Here is a 22,949-nt window from a genome sequence, read left to right on the forward strand (position 1 = left end):
TATGTGAAGAAGACAGTAAGGAATATTTGAGATTTGAGATTGCTGTTTTCTTTTCCTAGATACACATTTGTTCAGGAGGTAAGGACTTTTTTTTTTTTTAAACAAACCTGGTTAAGATTCCTTCCAAAACAAGCCTTTTTAATCCAGTTTGGGGTTGGGGGCAGCATAATGGGGTGGAAAGTAATCATCTGTGACTCAGGAAGTCAGCTTTATAATCACCCAGCTGACCTTGAACAAATCCATCTCTCTTGTCCCTAGTTTCTTCATTTATAAGAATCAAAGCCCTCTCTGACTCTAATATGGCATGAGACCAGGGCAAATGTTTTCAGGAGATCAAACGTTTCTTCACAAGGCAGTTTTAGTGACCTGAAACAAGTTATGACTAAAAGTATTTCCAAACAGTATATTAAAATGGTCACCAATAAACTACTTAGGTGTTGCAGAATCTTCTTTAAAAACCAAAACTGAAAAAAATGAAATATGAGTTATAAAAAGGGAAATACAAAAGGTATTAGAGTCCCCAGTCATTAAGAAACTAAAAGCATGTATCTAAAAAAAGATTTCTACACTTGCCCTGTCCCTTGCCCCCCCCCACCCCAAGTTATAGATCCGAATCCTGCTTTCTAATGGCTCTTGAGTATTTTTATCTGTAATGCTGCTGCTAAGTAGACTTTCTCCCCCGCTTAGAGTTCTTAGTTCTGCTTTTGATCTGCCATTGTTATCAGTGTTGATAAATATATCTTGTGATCCAGAATTTTTGTTATCAACAAGGTTGGCTTTATTGTTGGCTATCCAGTATAGAGGTTTTCTCTTTACTGATAACAGAAGACCTAAAGGAAAGGAGACAAACATTTGTGCATTTTATTTTGTTCTTGCCTCTCTTCCAGTTCCAAATCACTGCTTTATTGAGCTAGATGGCTGAACTTCAGTCTGAGGCAACTATTTCACCATGTGCCCATACCCCTAAAATGTTGACTCTTCTAACAGGCCTCTAAAATGGTACTCGAGTCTTGGGTTTTCTCCCTGAGGAGCAGGAACTCTTCCTTTGACACAGATGGCAGCTAAGGATATCTAAGATACCGGGATTGCTTTTAATCACAGCTGAAAAAAAATGTACCTAGTTTAGGGTCTTTTATATTGTTCATAATTTTCAGGGGATCTCTTCTCATGAATACACAGATTTTAGGGCCTAGGGCCCTCTTAATTGCTACACAGAGGATCTATCTTCCCCATTTCCAGCCATTAAGAGTCCCGTACACCGATTTCCTAATATTGGAGAAGCTGGGCTGGAGTTAGAAGTAATCTGGTCCAAAAGAAATCTGGTCCAGAAACCTGGTTTCTATTAAGTGTTCTTCAGTCATCTCCTATTTAGACCTCAAGCCTGCTAAGTGTGGTTTTCATGGCCCCTATGTGACTGAAAAAAAATATTTGTTCCACAGAAATACGAGATACAAAATTTTATGAGGCTTTTTTTTATATTCAAGTTCCACTATTTTATATTCATTCTCTACTACTGACTGCATAAAATACAGAAAGCTATCTGGCGCTTTAACTTCCTTCTCAGTAAACCAAGAGATAATGTGATTTCAGATCTGAAGAAGAAATAGGCACAAATTAAGTCAATTGCTCAGGGTCTCATAAAACCTGAGGGGGGCAAAAATCTGAGGGGCCTCTGCTAGGAATAGGAACTCCCATCCCACTCCAATCATAGGAGTCAGAAATCCGCCTGGGCCTCTTCACCCTCCTGCCACAAGGTGGCAGGATTCTCCTGGCCTGAAATCTCCAGGTCACTGAAAGGACACTGACTTCCATCCGTTGAGTATACGTTATCTTCTTTGGATTGGAGTAATTGTATCAGACTGTCGTTTCCAAGGGCTGATAAGCTCCATCCAGCTCACTTTTGGGATGTTAACCAGTGAAGTGTTTTCCACACCAGCTTGGTGTGGTAGCTTTTTACCAAGAATAGTTACTAGCCCCTCTCTCCTTGTGCTGCATGCACCAAATGTTGTAGCTAGAAGATAATAAACTTAAAGAAAGCCCAGGCTTCAGTAAAAACAAAAATAGATGTTATTTGTTACATGATTACTATGGGGCCAGGCACCCTGCTAACCCCTTTACATACATTTTGTTTTCACGGCAACACTAAGAGACCTGTGTTCTTCTCACCTCCATTCTATGGTGAGCAAACCAGGATTACATGCGGATAGAAAGTGGTGGTTCTGGGGTCTGAACCCAGGCTTGTCTGTCTCCGGAGCTAGCTCTTAACCACCATGAATCATACAGAAAAATTAGTTCACAGGGATGCATTGAAGTCATGGTTTCTATGATCAGATAAAATAGTTCATTGGTGAGATAGTCATGTTCACAGACTTTATTATGTCCTGAAGTGGGGCCCACATTCTTTGCCAAACTACAAAAGCATTCTTGTACCCTCAGTTCAAGCATGTGCTACACCCCTTGCTCTTAATAAAACTAAATCTTAGATAGTTTCTCTACTTTGGTTCTAAAGGCTGTGTTTTATTTGCCAAAATTTAAGTGATCATTTTCAAAAAGAAATCAGGTATATATGAATACAGTGAGTTGTTGTTGTTTTTTTTTTAATTTGTTCTCAACATGCCAATAGGGAAGTTTAGTATTTGAAAAGTTCTGAGAAGTCCGGGAAATGAATGTGTCACTTCGTTTACCCTAGTTTGTTTTTTCCTAAACTGAACTGCCATGGAGCCTTTCCACCTCCTCCCTGTGGCCAGGGCAACATCCCTTGGAATCAGCAACCCTTGCAATGCCCTTTAGGAAATGCTGCCTTGTATGGCAGCCATGAAGAACTTACCATTGCTTTGATACACTCTCCTCTGTCATGCCTTGGTGCCTTTGCATATACAGTGCCTTCGTCCTGGAATGGTTTCTCTTCTCCACCTGGATGAATGGCTACTTGCCCTTCAAGAAACAACTCAGATGTAACGCTTCCTAGGAAGTCTTTTTCCAGCTTTCTTAGATTCTGTCTCCTTCCCACTCACACTGCATTGCGATTTCTACTACAGGACTCACTCATGTTTCCATTATTTCTTCATGTTTGCCTCTCCTACTTGACTATTGTCTCAAAGGAATGACCGTGGTGTATTTATCTTTATTAGCACCTGCATCTCCAACTATACTTAGCACTTAGTAGTTGTTCACAACATGTGTTAAGGAAGGAATAAAGATGAGGAAACTGAGACTCAGAATGTTTAGGCAACCAAAGTTCACATGGGTATTTCATAGCAGAGTTGGGCCTCAAAGAATACTGCTCTTGTCTATGCCTGAATAGCAAATTTGTGGCAGTTCAGCTCTACCCCCACCCATGCCCCACAGCAGACAATACTAATAAATTAACTCCACCAAGCTCAGCCTTTTGCTCAAGAAACCTCAAGCATCGCTCTAGGAAAACACTAACAGAGCTGGCCCATGTGATGAAAAATACTTGATCTCCTTGACCTCGTCCACACGGTATCCTCCAATCAATCTATTTTTGTGGACATGGCAGAGTGCTGTAGATTGCAGAATCCCTCCTCTGTTCTGCTAAAGACAGGGTACTCTGAACTCTGTCACTTAGCAGCCTCTGTTCCTCTTCGGGGGGGCCCTGGGGTGGGGAGCTAAAGGTGCCTAAATTTTCACTGCTCCATCTGCCCCAATGCCTCCAGCCCTCCCCGGCGTCCTGATTTGGGAGAGCTCCTGCCCCTTGGCATCAGTATGCGAGCGGATTTGCCCCTCACCGACTCACACACCGAGTTTGCCCAAACACTTCCCCCTCTACTTTTGTAGAGGCAGTGTTGGAATATTTACTGATAAATGATAGGAAAAGAAGATAAATGCAGCAGCCAGGAAACCAGCTTATGGAGCATAAATTTCATCACTGAGGCTTATTTGGCTGACACAGCACATCACCTACTCTCCTCCTCACTGCACTTCTCTCTGGAGATAATCTCCCCAAATCCTACTTTCCTTGGCTTTCCCTCCTTAGTCCCTCAGCCCAGAAGAGGCTGTTCTGTTTGGTTTACATGACTGAGAGGGCAGGAGGCCACTAATCGATTAATAGGCATTCCTTCTTGGGGCGCCTGGGTGGCTGAGGTCATGATCTCATGGTTTGTGAGTTCAAGCCCTGCATCAGGCTCTCTGCTGTCAGTGTAGAGTCCACTTCAGATCCTCTGTCCCCCCACCCCTCACCCCCGGCCCCTCCCCTGCTGGAACTCTCTCTCAGAAATAAAAATAAAACATTTTTTTTAAATAGGCATTCTTTCTTTCCCCTATTGTGAAAAGGATGGTTTTCCTTGCGCTTCTGTTGGCTTCTACATCTTAAGACCCATCAAATGTAATATGAAAATAGCTTGTGGGCATGTGGCTGTCCTAGAAACATTTAAAAATAACAAAAATGAAGTTGATGCACCATACTCTCAGACTTCCAATACATCTGGATGAAAAGCTAGAGTTGTAAAAGCAGCTAATGTTTATTGAGCAGCTACCATAAGCCAGATACGGTGCTAAGTGCTTTAGGTTAATAATCTCAATTGCTCTTCATTATGTTTCATATTATAGATACTATTCTAGGCCTCAGGGGGAACTGAGGCTTAGGATAACTTGCCTAATGACACGTAAAAAATGGCAGAGGCTGGATTCACACACAGGTCCATCTGACTCTAAAGTCCATGACCTTGACTATTTAATATTCTTCTAACAAGTCGAACTGTCCAGTATTGGAAAGGGCCACTTTGACAGGTAATGAGCGATTCCTGATTTGGAGAGGTGTTTAATCAGGTACTGGATTACCGGAGTAATCTCAAAAATCTGCTCTACCAGTATAGCTCGTTCTAATGTCTGTGATGATTCCCTATTTTCCAGCATTATGGCTTCTTATGAGTCCTCATTCTCTTATCATCAGTGTCATCATCACCTCTCGTTAGCACATACGATGTGTCAGGCATCCTTCTGAGCAGTTTTACTTACATTAATTTATTTAGTCAAAACTACCCTACAAAGTAGTTATTAGTATTATCCCCATTTAATAGATAAGGAACCTGAGAAGCAAAGTGCCTTGTCCAAGGTCAGACAACTAATAAGTCACAGAGCTAGGATTATAACCCAGGCATCTGGCTGTAGTACATTACACTGTCTCTTACTGTTTGATACATGTGCCATACTTTTTAAAAATTTATCTTTTTTATTATCATAGATATATATTTGTTGTAAAAAAATGTCAACACAAATATATAACACAGAAGTTGAAAGTCCCGCATAATCCAATGTCTCAGAGATAATTACTATTACCTTCACTAACCACACATTTATATATTTATTTATGGGTTATACTATAGACAATGCTCATTAATATGTATTTTTCATGTTTTTACCCCTAACAATTTATCTGCAATATTCTTCCATAACTCTTCAAAGCTCTACTTCATGCTTTTTAATGACCATATTATACGATCATAAACATGGACCTCGTTATATTGATCATAAACATGCACTGGTGTTTCTACTGGTGGACATTTGAGTTTTTTCTACTGTTTTGATATTATTTTAAAAAAATCTACAAGGAAGGCAGAAGACCCTCTTTCTGCATTACCCCCAAATAATACAAAAACAATAATTAGAATGAACATTTCAGGAAGCTTACTGTGTGTCATACATTAAGTAAAGCACTTAAAATAGAATGCTCTCAGGTGCACCTGGGTGGCTGAGTCAGTCAGGCATCCAAAACTTGATTTTGGCTCAGGTCATGATCTCACAGTTTGTGGGATCGAGCCATGCACTGGGCTCTGCACTGACAGCATGGAGCCTGCTCGGGATTCTCTCTCTCCCCATCTCTCTGCCTCTTCCCTGCTTGTGCTCTTTCTCTCTCTCTCAAAAATAAATAAATAACCTTTAAAATAATAGAGTGCCCTTATTCACATTTTTAAGATGATTTTAAATTTTTTAAAGTAAACTCTCTGTGCTCAAACTCACAATCCCGAGATCAAGAGTCAAATGCTCTACAGGCTGAGCCAGCCAGATGCCCCTTCACACTTTTTTTTTCCAATGAAGAAAGGAAGACATAGGAAGTCTCACTGCAAATGGGAAAGCTCAAATTTGAGCCCTGTTTTGATTTCAAATCACACTGCATACACACTTCTAAAGTAAGTGTAAGTGTTCTTTCTTAAGTCTTTTCATTTCACATTTACATATTCCATGAGGTTCTTATCCATTCCCTTCACTTCAGAATCTGTCTCCTTGAGCTCCTGGTCCATTCAGCCCATCAGACACTGCCAAGTGGATGCACTGTGGGCACCTCAAACTTATCCAAAACAGAAATCATATTCCTCACAACCCCTAGACATCCTCCAGGATGATCTCCACTTGTCAACACTATTTCATTTAATAGCATGGTCATTCACTCAACTGTCCAAGCTAGAAACTTCAAAGCTGCCTGTGACTCCTGCCTGTAATACACCCCACATCTAACTGGTTCTAAGGCTTTGTTACAAGAGACCACAAATTGTTTCTCAATCCATCCTCTCCACCTTCCTCCTACTAGGGCTTTAGATAATTAAGCCTCCTGACACCTCTCCCTTACACTGTTGTATCTGTTCGTAACTGATCTCCCTACTTCTAATCTCTCCCTAGGTCCCATCTATTCTTCCATTGCTGTCAGAGGTAATGTTGTAAACCTAATAATTGATCATGTCATATCCTGCTTATCTTCTCAGTAGTAAGTTTTAAACTCCTCAGCAGGGCACATAAAACATCCCATAATCTCACCCCAATTTATCCTTCCAAACTCATCTGCAGTATATTCTTACCCATGTACCTTAAACTATGACCACCCATGATCACTTGTGTTTTCTCAGAACTATCGATTATCTCCATGCCCCTATGCTTTTGTTCATGCTACTTGAAATGCCCGCCTCTGGCTTCTCTTCTACCTGCTGATATTTTACTTTTCTTTGAAGACCCAGCACACTGCCCCCAACGTACACACAGTTTCCACCCTTGTCTCTAGCCTCTCAATTTATTACTTGTCCTCTTTGTTTACATTTCTGTTAATGCTTTACTATAGACTAGTAATCTGGTCACATGTGTCTGTCTTTCTGAAAGGACTCAATCTTAAACATATTAGTATTTCTTGGGGCGCCTGGGTGGCTCAGTTGGGTAAGCATCTGACTTCAGCTCAGGTCATGATCTCACAGTTCATGAGTTCAAGCCCCACATCGGGCTCTGTGCTGACAGCTCAGAGCCTGGAGCCTGCTTCGGATTCTGTGTCTCCCTCTCTCTCTGCTCCTTCCCTGCTTGCACTCCGTCTCTGTCTCAAACTGAATAAACATTAAATTAAAAAAATATATATTAGTATTTCTAGTGCTTAGAAGGAGCTTCATATGTAAAAAATTAAAACTGGAGTTCATTTGTGATTTAGGTAAAAGACTACACTGCCTCAAAGTTCCAAATCTGAGATTTTCTGTGCCTTTCTGATACACTAAAATCTTACTTGAGGATTGCAATGATCATTTAACCTTAGAATTAACTCCGATTTCAAGGGCCCATTTCTGCTTTCACTTCTTTGCAGAGGCTTTAAAAGCCAAGCATTTGGGCTCTTGGCAATGAACGCCCAGTCGAGTGTTGTCATTGGATTTCCGGAGGAGGTGGGGTAAAAAATACAAGAGCACATCGGAAAACTAGCGGGGCTCCAGAACATCTGGGATTGATTATTCCAGTGAGTTGCTCGAGCAAGGAGAACAATTCTCGTACTAGTTTTTTTTGACATCTGGGCTTTGGCGGCTACCCCTATGGCTTTCTCAGCAGTTCTTGAGGAGTGAGATATGGCTTGTTTCAGTGGAAGAAAAACCTCCAGTGACTCCACTTCTACAGCAGAGGCCTCCAGAAGACCCTTTTCCTCTTACATGGATTCTCTTAGCAGGCCCAGGTCTTCTTGTCATTTACACAGAGAATTAATCTCCCCCTACCCAGAGAAATTCATCCTACCTGGGGTCTGAATTAGGTTATACCACCCCCCTCCCAATTCCTCTTCCTCCTATGATTCTTTTCGAACCATGGACAAGGAACAGTAAAAGACTGGGAGGAGAAGCAACCTCAGGCTACGGTGGAAGTGGATTCACTCCAGCTCCTGCAAAGTGCCTCTTATTAAATACAAGCTGAGTAGGACTTTAGTTCCAGTTCTGAGGGAGAAGGGGGGGGTGAAGGGTGTTTTGCTAACATTTATTGAGCACACACTCTGCCAGGCACTGTCCTATGCATGTTATATACATTATTTTATTTAAAACTCGCAATGATTTACTACGGTATACTATTATCTGTAGTCTAATGATGGAGGAACCGAGGTTCAAGGAGGTTAAATGATTTTCCCAAGGCCACATACTTAGTAAGTGGCAGGGGCAGGTTAAGTTGACAGGGATGAATCCTTTCATCCCGTCACGGGGTGAGATGTCTACTCATTACGCATTACTCCTAATGTAAAATAATAATAGCTGCATGATATACAAAAGCTTTTTATTTAAACATTCGGACCTATTACGTCTAGCACATCAGAGAGATGATGGTGATGATGATGATGATGAAGGTGATGATTCCAACATTCATTGAGCATTGAAGACCTGCCAGGACCTGATCTAGGGGTGCTGTATTATATGTGATCTTATTCTCAGAAAACCCACTTTTTGAGGAAGGATTATTACTTTCTTGATGAATATACAGAGGCCGAGAAAGGCTAAGTAACTTCGCCTAGGTCAGAGAGCTGAATGTTGAAGCCTGAGTTTTAAATCCGGACAGCCTACCTTCAGAGTGTAAGCTACAATGCCTACAGGGAGCACATTCTGGAGTTAGAGAGACCTGGTTTCGAATCCCAGCTCTGCCTCTTCCTGGGTAAATTAACTTGAACATATCGGTCCTCAGTTTCTCTGTATGTAAAATGCACCTCTGGAGACTTACCTGCTAACCAGGTGTCTCCATATATATTCTCAAGTACATGAGAGTCAGAACCCCTATTCTATAGGAAATGGAAGTGCATTTTTGAAATACGATAGAGGTAGGTTCAAATCTTACTACTTAATACTTACCAGCTAGGTATTTAAAAAAGATACTCAAACTTTCTGATTCTCAGTTTCATCACCTGAACATGGGAGGCAAAAATACCTACCTAATAGGAATATTTGTGGGTTAGAAATAGTAGATGTATTTTACAATGCCAGGGAATTGGAAGAAGTTCTACGTTATACTCATTATTTAAATATAGTTATGGCTCTCGACCAGGAAAATATACTTTCATACGCACCAGCAGGTAGGGGGCCAAGTTCCCCATTTACCGTCCTAACACAGGCATCACTAGGGAGGCTAGAGAACCCCCTTCTGGAAGGTGATAAAACAGGAGACAGTCTTCTGTTGGGCCTACGTTAGGTGTGGCTCTGACTCAGGTAGGTGGGGATATGATGGGCTGAATGTGTTCTCTCTGCTCCTCTTGTCCCTCACCTGCCCAGCTTGCTGAGAAAGGTACCAACTGTGAGCTACCTCCAGTGAACTACAGTCAGGGTCCTGACTCTCGCTCCACAACAATGCCCCCCCCCGCCCCTTTATTAAGCTCTAGGGGGAAAGCATGTAGCCGTTAGAGTCACATTTACTTAGATCCAAACCCTCTGTCAAATGAGAGCTATCATACTGAGTATTTGTGAGGATTAAATTCTTTATGAAAACAACTTAGCTCAGTTATAGGGGCTTAGTATATACTCAACAAATTTTAATTTTCATCTTTCTTAGAAGAGAATAATTCAAGGTCAACGTCATTCTGAGATGAACACAAAGATAAAGAAGGATGCAAGTCTTCACAAAACACTCTTTCAGCTTAAATTCTAAATATTTAAAAAAAGATTCTCAAGAGCCTCTTTTATTACTAATTTTAGAGCTAATTAAATCCCCCCAAAACTTGTCTTATATTTAAGGACCTAGATTTTATATATTCATTGAATATATTCATTTACTTTGAATATACTCAATTGAACATATTCATTTACTTTGAATACCTTGTCACAGGCTAACAGCTGAGATACTCTTATAGGACTTAGGTCTAATGCTCAGCATTGAAAGAGATACTATAAGTACAAATTTATTATTGCAGCAGACCCCTACAGCATTGGTTTCTGACAGACTACTAGAAATCGACTAGTTACTCCACAGGATTTGGCCACATCCATAGTCCAGGTTGGCATTATGCCCCTCTAGCAAGAATCGCAGAGGCGCTCACCCGCTAACTGACTGAATCTGGGCAAGGCCATGTTATCCACAAATCCGTACTGATGACCTGGTTGGTGACCAGGGCCACAACTCACCTCTGCATTAGGGTAAGGAGGTCTTTTGTGTCTCTGCTTTTACTGTGGTCTCTTCCATATAAAAGGATTTGAATCATCAGACACTGTAGGTAAGTTGAGAAACATAGGTTAAAGAGAATCAGATAGCCAGCACCTTCTTTATAAACCAAACTCAGAAGAGCATCACTGGAACTGAGGTATCACGAGTTTCCATGTCAAATTCCCGCCCTGCATCCCCCCTCCTGGTTCCCAGCCAAGGAGGAAAAGGAGACTGAACGGAAGGCTCCGCACACCTCCATGCTTTATGTGCGGCATTCTACCCCACTGCACCTGCCACCACCATGTGGCTATGGATAATGAGAGTAACAGGGCCCAAACATGGCTGTAGTAATGGTTTCCATCAGGATTTTCCAAATAGCTATGACCAAATGGATGGATATAAATGAAATCGGTGTATGGGTCCTAAATTTGCATTGCATTCTCAAGCTGTATCACTTTACTCTTTTTTTTTAAGTTTTTTATTTGAGAGAGACAGAGACAGTGCGAGTGGGGGAGGGACAGAGAGAGAGAGAGAGGAAGAGAGAGAATCCCAAGCAGGCTCCACACTGTCAGTGCAGAGCCTGATGTGGGACTCGAACCCATGAAACCACGAGATCATGACCTGAGCCGAAACCGAGAGTTCGACGCTCAACTGACTGAGTCACCCAGGTGCCCCTATATCACTTTACTCTTAGGCAGTTTTCCAGTTAAAATTTTATTATGGACCTCTCTTTCCAATCAAGATGGAATAATTGGGATCAGATTTACACTTGCACACGAAATAACCAAAAAATGAAAAAGTAAACAAAATATATGAAGCAATCTTCAAGACACTGAACATCAGCCAACAAAGAACAGTGATCCCTGAGAGAGGGAAATAAGTGAGATAAGTCCTAAAACTGCCCTGAGATTATTGCTTTGAGAGCAGTTCCAGGTCATGATGCAGGGAAGGGAACAGAGGGAAGCTCAGCAGACTCCCTAAATTGAGGATAAGGAGCTGAGTGTCCCCGGAGACCCTCAGAGCTGAGTAAAAAGAGAGGAGACAGCTGAGAAAAAGATCCAGGAATATCTGTGGTGGATCCCCCTTGTGTATTCAGCAGAGTACTGACTAGCACGTCTATGTGAGAAAACTGCCCAAAGCTGGGAAAGGAATCAGCTGAAGGGGCTGGCGGGAACAGGGCCTGGTGCTTACACAGGGCTGGGCACAGGGCCTGTTTCAGTCAGCCAATCTAGAGAGCCTCATGGCTCATGGAGCTTTGGGTGGCGGACTCAGAAGGCTTCTGCCTCAGTAATGGGGGATAATTAGCCCTTCACTGACTCCTGCTCTAGTCTCATCTACTGAATCTTAAAAAGCAAGACCTAAAAGGACTACACTATAATTAAACTGAGTTCCAGAACAAAGTTCAAGAATACTTATAGGAATACAAAAATGTCCAACACCTAATAAGGTAAAATACACAACACCTGGCATCCAAACAAAGATTGCAAAAGCACGTAAAGAAGCAGAAAAGTGTTATCCATATGAGAAAAATGTACCAATCAAAACCCACCCCAAACTGACATAGGCGTTAGAATTAGCAGAGAAGTATATTATAACTGTTATAACTTTATTGCATATGTTAAAAAAATTAAATGAGGACATGAAAAATTTATTTTTTTAAAAGACCCAAATCAAACTTCTGGAGATGAAAATGTAAAAAGATGGATGGGAGGGATTAAGAGCAGTTTTGATATTAGAGAAGAAAAAAATTAGTGAACCTAAAGGCACAAGAATAAGAACTATCCATAAAGAAAAATAATAGATTATAGCAGTGGGTACAGAAAAATAGTTTTTACAATAGCCAACACCCAATTGTATAAAATCCGACATCCATTCCTGAGTTAAAAACAACTCCTTAGCAAACCAGGAGTAGAAGGTAATCTCCTCAACCTGATAAAAGGTATTTATAAAAAAGTCAACAGCTAACAACAAACCTAATTGGTGAAAGACTAAAATTTTTCCCCCTGAAAACAGAAATTAGACAAGGTTGCCTGTTCTCACCACTTCCACTCAACATTGTACTAGATGTTCTGGTCCATGTAGCAAGAAATAAAAGGCATCCAAATTGGAATGAAAGAAGTAAACTTGAGGGGCACCAGGGTGGCTCAGTTGGTTAAGCGTCTGACTTCGGCTCAGGTTATGATCTTGTGGTTCATGGGTTCAAGCCCAGTGTCAGGCTCTGTGCTGACAGCTCAGGGCCTGGAGCTGCTTCAGATTCTGTGTCTCCCTCTCTCTCTGCCCCTCCCCCATTCATGCTCTACCTCTCTCTCTCAAAAATAAATAATAAGACATTAAAAAAAAAAAAAAGAAGTAAACTTGATTTGCAGATGACATGATCATCCATGTAGGAAATCTGATGAATCTATAAACAGCTACTAGAATAAGTGAGTTTAGCAAAGTTATGGGACCCCAAATTATATATTTAAAAATTGTTATATTTCTATATACTAGCATCAACAATCAGAAATTGAAATTCAAATATGATACATTTAAAATAGCAAAACTTGGAAATCAGTCTGAATAAATCTAAGGAAAGGTGCACATGACCTGTACATCAAAAACTACAAGAAATAGGGGCACCTGGGTGGCTCAGTTGGTTAAGCCTCCGACTTCCACTCAGGTCATGATCTCGCGGTTCGTGAGTTCAAGCCCCGCGTCGGGCTCTGTGCTGACAGCTCAGAACCTGGAGCCTGTTTCAGATTCTGTGTCTCCCTCTCTCTCTGACCCTCCCCCATTCATGCTCTGTCTCTGTCTCAAAAATAAATAAACGTTAAAAAAAAACTACAAGAAATATTATTGGGAGACATTAAAGATGACCTACACAAATGGGAGAATATCATGTGTTCATGGGTGAGAAGCTCAAGATTGTTAAAATGTTAATCTTCCCCAACCTGATCTACACATTCAATGTAATCTCAAGCTAAATCTGAGCACATGTTTTTGGGGAAACCGATACAGTGATTCTAAAATTCCTGTGGAAATGCAAAGAACCGAGAATACTCAGAACAACATTGAAAAAGAACAAAGTTGAAAAACCAACACTACCTGATTTCAAGACTTGTTTTAATGTTTTTATTTATTTTTGAGACAAAGACAGAGCATGAGCAGGGGAGGGTCAGAGAGAGAGGGAGACACAGAATCTGAAGCAGGCTCCAGGCTCTGAGCTGTCAGCACAGGGCCCGACGTGGGCTCGAACTCCCAGACTGTGAGATCATGACCTGAGCCGAAGTCGGACGCTTAACTGACTAAGCCACCCAGGCGCCCCTCAAGACTTGTTTTAAAGCTACAATAATCAAGACAGCATGTATTGACCTGAAGATGGAAAAACAGATCAGTGGAACAGACAAGAGTCTGTAAATAATACACACACACACACACACACACACACACACTGAATTTTTGACAAAGGTGCAAAGATAACTCAGTAGAGAAAGGAATTTCATTTCAATAAAAACGGTGCTAGAACAGCTGGCTACCCACATGCTAGACAAACAGACAAACAAACTGGGATCCATTCCTAGTAACATACAGGAAAACTGATTCAAGTGGATCATAGGCCTAAATGTTAAACCTGAAACTACAAAAAATCTAGAAGAAAACATAAGAGAAAAATAGTTTTGACTTCGGTCAGGCAAAGATTTCTTAGGTAAAACACCAAAGCGCAATCCACAAAAGAACAAATTGATAAACTAGACTGCATGAAATTGCAAAGCTTCTGCTCTTCAAAAGACACTTGTTAAGAAAATGAAAAGGCAAACTTCATGCCAAGAGAAAATATTTCCAAATCATATATCTGATAGAGAACTTGTATCTAGAATATATGAAGAACTGGGGCGCCTGGGTGGTGCAGTCGGTTAAGCGTCCGACTTCAGCCAGGTCACGATCTCGCGGTCCGGGAGTTCGAGCCCCGCGTCAGGCTCTGGGCTGATGGCTCAGAGCCTGGAGCCTGTTTCCGATTCTGTGTCTCCCTCTCTCTCTGCCCCTCCCCCGTTCATGCTCTGTCTCTCTCTGTCCCAAAAATAAATACAAAACGTTGAAAAATAAATTTAGAATATATGAAGAACTTGTTTCCCACTTTATAGCATTTATGGCATGAACTAGGAACATAACGTGTTACACAAACACACAACAATTGTACATTGGCATCTTTACGATATTTTTTTTACTTTATTTAAAAAATTTTTTAAGTTTTTTTAAATTTATTTTTGAGAGAGACAGAGACAGAGGGTGGGCGGGGGAAGGGAAGAGAGAGAGGGAGACACAGAATCCGAAGCAGGCTCCAAACTGTCAGCACAGAGCCTGAGGTGGGGCTCGAATCCATAAACCGTGATATGACCTGAACTGAAGTCCGTCGCTTAACCAACTGAGCCACCCAGGCACCCCTGATCATATCACTTTCTTAAACCTCTAGTGCAAAAGGCCCTGCTGGTCTCCCCTTCCTTATAAACCCCTGCCTCTCCCAGTTCATCCTGTACTGCTCTTCTCTTTATTCTGGACACACTCCCTTTTAGTCTTTCCCTGTTTCATCTTGTCTCAGAGTCTTTTTTTTTTTTTTTTAATTTTTTAAATTTACATCCAAGTTAGTTAGCATATAGTGCAACAATGATTTCAGGAGTAGATTCCTTAGTGCCCCTTACCCATTTAGCCCATCCCCCTCCCACAATCCCTCCTGTAACCCTCAGTTTGTTCTCCATATTTAAGAGTCTCTTATGTTTCATTCCCCTCCCTGTTTGTAAATTATTTTTGCTTCCCTTCCCTTATGTTCATCTGTTTGGTATCTTAAAGTCCTCATATGAGTGAGGTCATATAATATTTGTGTTTATCTGACTAATTTATTTCACTTAGTATAATACCCTCTAGTTCCATCCGCATAGTTGCAAATGGCAAGATTTCATTCTTTTTGATGGACAACTAATACTCCATTGTATGTATGTATGTATGTATGTATGTATGTGTGTGTGTGTATTTTCTTTATTCATTCATCCATCAATGGACATTTGGGCTCTTTCCATACTTTGGCTATTGTCAATAGTGCTGTTATAAACATTGGGGTGCACGTGCCCTTTGAAACAGCATACCTGTATCCGTTGGATAAATACCTAGTAGTGCAATTGCTGGGTCGTAGGGTAGTTCTATTTTTAATTTTTTGAGGGATCTCCATACCGTTTTCCAGAATGGCTGCACCAGTTTGCATTCCCACCAGAGGCAACTTTACAATATTAAAGGAGTCATATACAAGTCTACAGGCATCATATACAGTGTGGTTAGAATATATAAAGAACTTGTAAAATTAAGTTAATCATAAGAAAGCAAACAACTAACGAAAAGTAAGCAAAAGATTTGGATTGTCACTTCACCCAAGAAGATAGACAGATGAGAAATTAAGTACACAGAAAGATGCTCAAGACAAACACAAATTAAAACCACAATGAGAGGCACCTGGGTGGCTCAGTTGGTTGGGCGTGAGACTTTGGCTCAGGACATGTTCTCACTCTCGCTGAGATCAAACTCTTGGTGAGTTTGAGCCCCACGTCAGGCTCTATGCTGACAGCTCAGAGCCTGGAGTCTGCTTCGGATTCTGTGTCTTCCTCTCTCTCTGCCCTTCTCCTGCTCACACTCTGTGTGTGTGTGTGTGTGTCTCTCTCTCAAAAATAAACATTAATTTTTTAAAAATAAAAAAATTAAAAAAAAAACACAATGAGATACCATTATATACCTATTAAAAACACTGACCACACCAACTACTGGCAAGAATGTGGAGGAACTGAATTCTCATACCCTTCCGGTGGGAATATGTAATATAATGTAACCATTTTCCAAAATTTTGACAGTTTCTTATAAAGATAAACATGCACCTATCATATTACTTAACCATTTCACTCCTAAGTATTCACCCAAGAGAAAAAAGTACATATCCATACAGAGACTTGTGCATGAACATTCAGGGCAGTTTTATCTATAAGAAACCCAAACTGTAAACAGCCAAATGTTCATCATCAGATGAATGGATAAAAATATCATGGCATCCATTCAATGTAATACTCAGCAATAAGAGTAAACCATGGATACACACAATAATATGGACAATTCTCAAAATAATTATGCTGAATGATTCAAGACTGTGTAACTATGGGATTTTACTTATATAAATTTTAGAAAATGCTAATGTATCTATGGTGACAAAGCAAATCAGTTATTGCCTGGGGGTGGGAGTGGGAGAGGGGTGAAGCTGATTATTTACAAAGGGGAATGGGGAAACTTTGGGGGTGACTGATACACTCATGATCTTGATTGTAATAATGGTTCCACAGGTCAATAGAGATGTCCAAGCTGATCAAATTGTACACTGTAAAACGTGTGCCGCTTACTGCATGTGAATAAAAAGTATTCTATCACCAGATTGTAATTTTTAATGTTTGTCTTTTCTTTACGTTCTCACCCCCACCCTACTGCATTTAACTTTGATTCCTTTTACATGAAAACTGAACTGCCCAAGAAAAAACATTAGCCAAAAGTGTCACCAGGATTCTGTATGTATGGCCCCCTTTGTGCTCTATTCTGTCTTTCAAAGGGGTCTCCTCTCAGCATCAACTTTTGCTGAGGTTTCTTACCTTCTTTTTAGCTCTAGGAGCAGTTTCCAATCCCCAGAACAGCATCTATTAACATAGTCTAATTCAGAAGCTTCATCACCAGCATCCCATTGATGGTGGACACTCAGCATGAGGAAGGTGTTCAAGTCTTGAAACAACAGCCTTACTGCCAGCATGCCCTTCTATCCCTCTCCTCCTTTCTGGCCTGAGACATTGAAGTAGGGACTAAAGCCCTAAGGATAAAAGCTCATGGCAAAGATGCAGCCCCGCCTACCTTGCAGTATCCTAAATCTCCAAGTTGAGTCCCCTTCCAAATGGATGATGTAGCTGTGCCATCAAACAGCCACTGCCAGGTAAAATCTAGATCAGGCTCTCCTTCCATTTTGTGTAGAACATGGTAAGCCCTTATAACAGGTGTGCTGTTTTTTTTTTTTTTCATTTCAGAAAAGTTGTCTTCAATGATTTCTTTGATTACTGTTTCTATTCCAAGTATTATAGTTCTTTTTTCAGAAATATATACAATTCTTTAGGTGAATCTCTACTTTGCCCTCTACATCAACTACTTTCTCATTATACCGCCTCTCTCCCTTTGTCAGCATTCTAGGACAGCTTTTCAAGTCTGTCCTATAAATCTCTGATTCTTTCAACTGGCAGGATATTGCAGCTCTAGAAGTATTAAAAATACAGATTCTAGACCAACCTCTTAGAACTTGTGACTTAAGAGTGTGAGGTGGGGCTCAGGAATCATTTTTTGTTAGTTTGTTTCATTTTTGTTTTGATTTTTATTGAATGCTGCAATTTTAGACTTGGGAAATGTTGCTCCCCATCACTATGACATGTTAAGACAGTCTTTACCATTTTCCACGTAGATTTGAATTTTATATTTGTCCCTTCTTATTTCACTCCTAACATTTTAATCTCATCTCATCTTTTGGCCTCAAGTTGTCACCCTTTCACTCTTTCATTTTAAAGTTTTCTCTCCTTATAGGTTTTCCTGCTCCTATCCATAAATTCATGCTTTCCTTGAAGACACTATTCTGGTCACTGTAACTTATTTTCAGAAGGCTTTCTTTTTCTCACGATCTTCAAAATAAGACCCCTTCCTCCTGTTATTTACTATTGTCATACTTATTTTCTGATTATGTTTAGTTAACCTGAAATGAGATAAAAATCTCTCTAGACCTGATGTTTGCCAATGTATATGTGTGGATGGCTTTTGACTCCTCCCTCTGCTTACATGAGTATTGGGTGATCTTTACCAACTTTTTCTCCAACATTGAACAAACTTAGATTTTATGTAGAGACATCCTGACCACTCTTACCAAGTCTTTAGCCTTGGTCTGTCAGTAGACTGACTAGCTGAACAACTGTTTGGTCACACCTCTTGCCAGATCCTACTACAAGACATGAACTTCCAGTGTTGTCTGAGCCCCCTGGAAGGGGAATCAGTATTTGGGTAAGAATGGCTTATATAAGGTGTTCCTGACTCTGCCCAACCTTGGGTGCTGCCACAGCTGTACCTAGATTCCAACACTGGTGTGTTACTCTTTTATTTTTAAAAAATTTTAATGTTTTTTATTTATTTTTGAGAGGCAGAAAGGGACACAGCATGAGCTGGGGAAGGGCAGAGAGAGGAGACACAGAATCCAAAGCAAGCACCAAGCTCTGGGCTGTCAGCACAGAGCCTGGAGTGGGGCTCCAACTCGTGAACCATGAGACCGTGACCTAGCCGAAGTCAGACGCCCAATCGATTGAGCCATCCAGGTGCCCGTGGGGTGTTATTTTTTTAGGACCCTGGTGCAAGCATAGGCACAGTAAGTTTCTGTATCTCCCTCAGCACATCTTAGAAAGTGAATTTTTACTTCACTTAAAAAAAAGAAATAGAGAAGGAAGAAGAAAGAAGACAGGAAAGAAAGACAGGAAGTGAAGGGAAACAGAGAGGAGGGGAGGGGATAGGAAGGGAACATATGCATGCGCACACACACACACACACACACACACACACACACACCTCACATTGTGCTTACAGGCCCAGGAGAAAATGCATAAACCAACCAGCATGCACCTTCCTTAGCAGCTGAATCGCCTTTCTGAGGTCTCCTTTGGCAAAGCAGATCCTGCCCATGTTGTAAAAAGTTTCAGCCACTTTTTCACTACAATCACCATAGCTGATGACCTGAGACTTCAGTGAGGCCTTTAGCAGTCTGTAAGCTTCCTAGGGAATAAAAAAAAAAACGTTTTCAAATAATCCTGGCAATTCTGAAGTAATATGCCAGTTCTATTCCGTAAACTCTATGGAGGTGGCATTGTATGCCTTACCAGGATCTGTCAGTTGTGATATGTCACCTAAGCAATGTGTTTCTATGAAGAGTTGAAATTTCATGCTTATATTTAATAATAACAGTTAACTCATAAATAATTATTTAATCTTCATGGCTATTCTATGCGAGAGGAACTATTATTATACTCATATTATAGATGAAGGAATGGACACTAGTAAAAGCTAAGGATCTTGTCCAAGATCACACTGCCTCTAGTTGATTTGCCTGTTCATATTTACCTGTTTTTCTCCATTTTGGACAAGCCATTTGCAAAATTCTTCAATGGTTGTCAGTGTTTCATAATCCGTTGGGCCCAATGTTGCTTGATATGCACTGATACTTTTTATAAAATATATCTCCACAGCGTCTGCAAAAAAAGGGAAACACTAATTAAGGCAAGCTGCTAGCCTTTCCAAGTATCTAATACCAGCTTTTCATACTTCAAGTCCATGCCTGTTCTCATTCCAGGTCTCATAAGGACCCTCAGAAAGTCTGAGATATAATTTGATGGCATCAACTGATGTAATTTTATTCTCTTGATTAAATGCATGGATTTTTCTGTAGGAAAAGAAAGCTACGTCTGAACAGCCTTATCCCAAGACCCAAAATGGTCACCATATTAAACTCCCAACTGTAATGAAAGACTATATATTTAACTAAATTAAACTCTGATAGAGAGTATTATTTACTGGGATTCCTGTTAGGGGTGTGTGTGTGTGTGTGTGTGTGTGTGTATGTGTGTGTGTGCCTATATGTGTTAGAGAGTTTTTGTTTCAAAAGTACTTTAAATGTAGTTGTTATCGCTTAAAAATTTACTTTTAATGTTGTCTTTTATTCCAAACATAATAGATGTTTATGGAATCAGTCTATAAAATGCAATAGAAGCAAAAAAAAAAAAAGAAATGAAAATTATCTCCACACACACTACTCAGAAGCAGGCACCATTAACATTTTTTGCCACTATATTAAGGTATAATTGGCATACCACACCTTCAACCATTGTAATTACCCAGTCTGATGAACTTTTAGTAAACTTATAATTATATAATCATGATTGAAATCAGTTTTAGAACATATCCATCACTCCCAAAATATTTTCTTCACGGCTGGTTGCAGTCAATGCCTGCTCTCATCCCGTCTCAGACAGTCACTGATCTTCATTCTATCTTTATGTTTTTGCCTCTTCCAGAAATTTCATATAAGTGGATTCATACAACACATGTAGTCTTTTGTGATTCTTTCATGCATCATGCGGTCTTTGAGGTTCATCTATGTTCCTGCACGAATTAGTACTTCGTTCCTCCTTCTGCCGAGTACTTTTCCATTGTGTGGATATACACTACATTTTGTTTACTCATTCCCAAGGTGATGACTATTTGCATTTGTGTGTATAGTCTATTATACCTATCCACATATCAGTTCCAATTCTCTTCATTCTTTTCTGTGGATTTGTGTTACTGTATGCTGTCATTTTCTTTCAGCCTAAGGGTTTCCTTTAGTATTTATTTTAGGTCAAGACTGCTACCAACAATACTGTTTATCAGGGAATGCCTATCTCACCTTCATTTTCAAAGGGAGGTTTTCCTGGATATGCAATTCTTAGCTGAATTGTATTGCAACACTTTGAATATGTTTTTCCACTACCTTCTAGCCTCCCTTATTCTGATGAAAAAGCAGTCATCAATCATATTGTTTCCCTGTATGGAGCTATTTTTCCACTGTTGCTTTCAAGATTTTCTTTTTGTCATTCAGAAATCTGACTGTAGGTCTAGTTGTGGTTCTCTTTGTGTTTATCTTACTTGGCATTGAGAATTTTGGATCTGTAGATACATTTTCATCATGGGTGGGAAGTTTGGGGCCATTATTTCTTTAGATACTTTGCTCTTCATTCTGTCTCCTCCTCTTCTGGTGCTCCTAGTACATATACGTTGGTACACCAGCTGTTGTTCCACAGATCTCTTATGCTTTGTTCGTTTTTAATGCCTTTTTTGTCTGCTGTTTGGATTGGACAATTTCTAGTGATATATCTTTGAGTTATATTATTCTGTTCTCCACCATCTCAAATCTGATGTGGAGACCATTTAATGACTCTTTCATTCAATTACTGTAGTATACAGTAGAATATACACTGTAACATACAGTGTAATATACTCTAGAATTTCCATTTGGTTGTTTTTTTTTTTTCTTACTTATTTATTTATTTTTTACAAGAGAACAAATCTACACCTTTATTCATTTACTTTTAAGTTAGTTTAAATCCTTGAGGGGTACAGCATCACACAGATTCTGTGGCCAATGGCTTTAGCAGGAACGTTGCTTCAGAATTTGGCTTGGACCATGCCACTGTTTCCATGAAAACAAGCTACTTTTCCCCAGATCACTCTGGTTTTGTTCAGTTTGCCACAAGGGGTCACTGTGTTGTTCTTTGCTCTGTACACATAAGCACATCTCTTGCCTAGATAGAATTCAGTTTCATCTCAAGCAGAAACACCTTCAATTTTAGGAATAGCTGTGTGCTCCCTCTGGTTCCAGAAACTCCACTTATAGCCAGCAAAAATGGCTTTGGACCACAGCCTTCCAGACATATTTGTCATTTTAGGAGTCCTGTTCCCAGCAGGCCTCCATAGGTTCCAAGATGGCAGGAGAAAAGCAAACTCTTAGTTTATATTTCTCTATTAATAGTTCCTATTTGCTAGGTAATTTTCATTGTATTTTAATTCTTTTAACAGTTTCCTTTAATTCTTTGAACATATTTATGATAGCTGCTTTGAAGTCTTCTAAACCCAATATCTAACCCACTTAGAGTCAATTTCTATTGACGGCTCTTTTTCTGAGTATAAGCTATGGGTTGTTTCTTTGTATGTTTCTTTTGTTGAAAACTGTACATTTTACTTTTTTATGTTTTTATTAATTTATTTTTGAGAGAGAGAGAGACAGAGTGTGAATGGGGCAGGAGCAGAGAAGGAGGGAGACATAGAATCTGAAGGAGGCTCCAGGCTCCAAGCTGTCAGCACAGAGCCCAACATGGGGCTCAAACCCATGAAATGCCAGATCATGACCTGAGCCAAGGTTGGACACGCAACTGACTGAGTTGAGTCACCCCCAAAACTGCACATTTTATTTTATTTATTTATTTAAAAAATTTTAATGTTTATTTTTGAGAGAGAGAGAGATTGAATCAAGGGAGAAGAAAGAGGGAGACACAGAATCTGAAGCAGACTCCAGGCTCTGAGCTGACAGCACAGAGCCTGACATGGGACTCAAATTTACAAACCACGAGGTCATGACCTGAGCCAAAGTTGGATGTTCAACTGACTGAGCCACCCAGGCAGCCCAAAACTGTACATTTTAGATATTATATAGTAGCAACAACAGACTGATATATTTTTGTGGGTTTTTATTTTGTTTTATTCTTTTTCTTTTTTTTAAGTAGGCTCCACACCCAGCATGGAGCCCAATGTGGGGCTTGAACTCACAACCCTAAGATCAAGACCTAAGCTGAGATCAAGAGTCAAGATACTTAACCGACTGAGTCACCCAAGTGCCCCTGCTTGTTTTGTTTTAGTGAATTGCCTAGACTCAAATGGCAGAATCTTTCTCCTCTATGGTGTCTGAATGTTAATGTCTTTGCTTAGGT

General features: G+C 40.2%; 1 protein-coding gene and 1 pseudogene across 7 annotated transcripts in view; both read right to left on the minus strand.

Moving 5' to 3' along the window:
• The window catches only part of TTC23L (tetratricopeptide repeat domain 23 like), a 60,721-nt gene that overhangs the window by 2,788 nt on the left and 34,984 nt on the right, over positions 1–22,949 (minus strand). For 2 of the 7 annotated variants that reach the window (XM_047837097.1, XM_047836879.1), the window contains exons 9-12: positions 19,552–19,679; positions 19,057–19,206; positions 10,344–10,426; positions 2,828–2,934 (exon numbers count right to left, since the gene is read on the minus strand). In XM_047837097.1, the coding sequence (XP_047693053.1) occupies positions 2,853–2,934; positions 10,344–10,426; positions 19,057–19,206; positions 19,552–19,679 (443 nt within the window). In that variant the 3' untranslated portion in view covers positions 2,828–2,852. Of the gene's footprint in view, positions 1–608; positions 831–2,173; positions 2,322–2,827; positions 2,935–10,343; positions 10,427–19,046; positions 19,207–19,551; positions 19,680–22,949 lie in introns of those variants that run through there. The other 5 variants (XM_047836962.1, XM_047837015.1, XM_047837251.1 and 2 more) reach the window with 5 other exon arrangements.
• On the minus strand, positions 21,565–21,906 carry LOC125154179 (60S ribosomal protein L35a-like; annotated as a pseudogene).

This window comes from Prionailurus viverrinus, chromosome A1, assembly GCF_022837055.1.
Source record: "Prionailurus viverrinus isolate Anna chromosome A1, UM_Priviv_1.0, whole genome shotgun sequence".
NCBI lineage: Eukaryota > Metazoa > Chordata > Mammalia > Carnivora > Felidae > Prionailurus > Prionailurus viverrinus.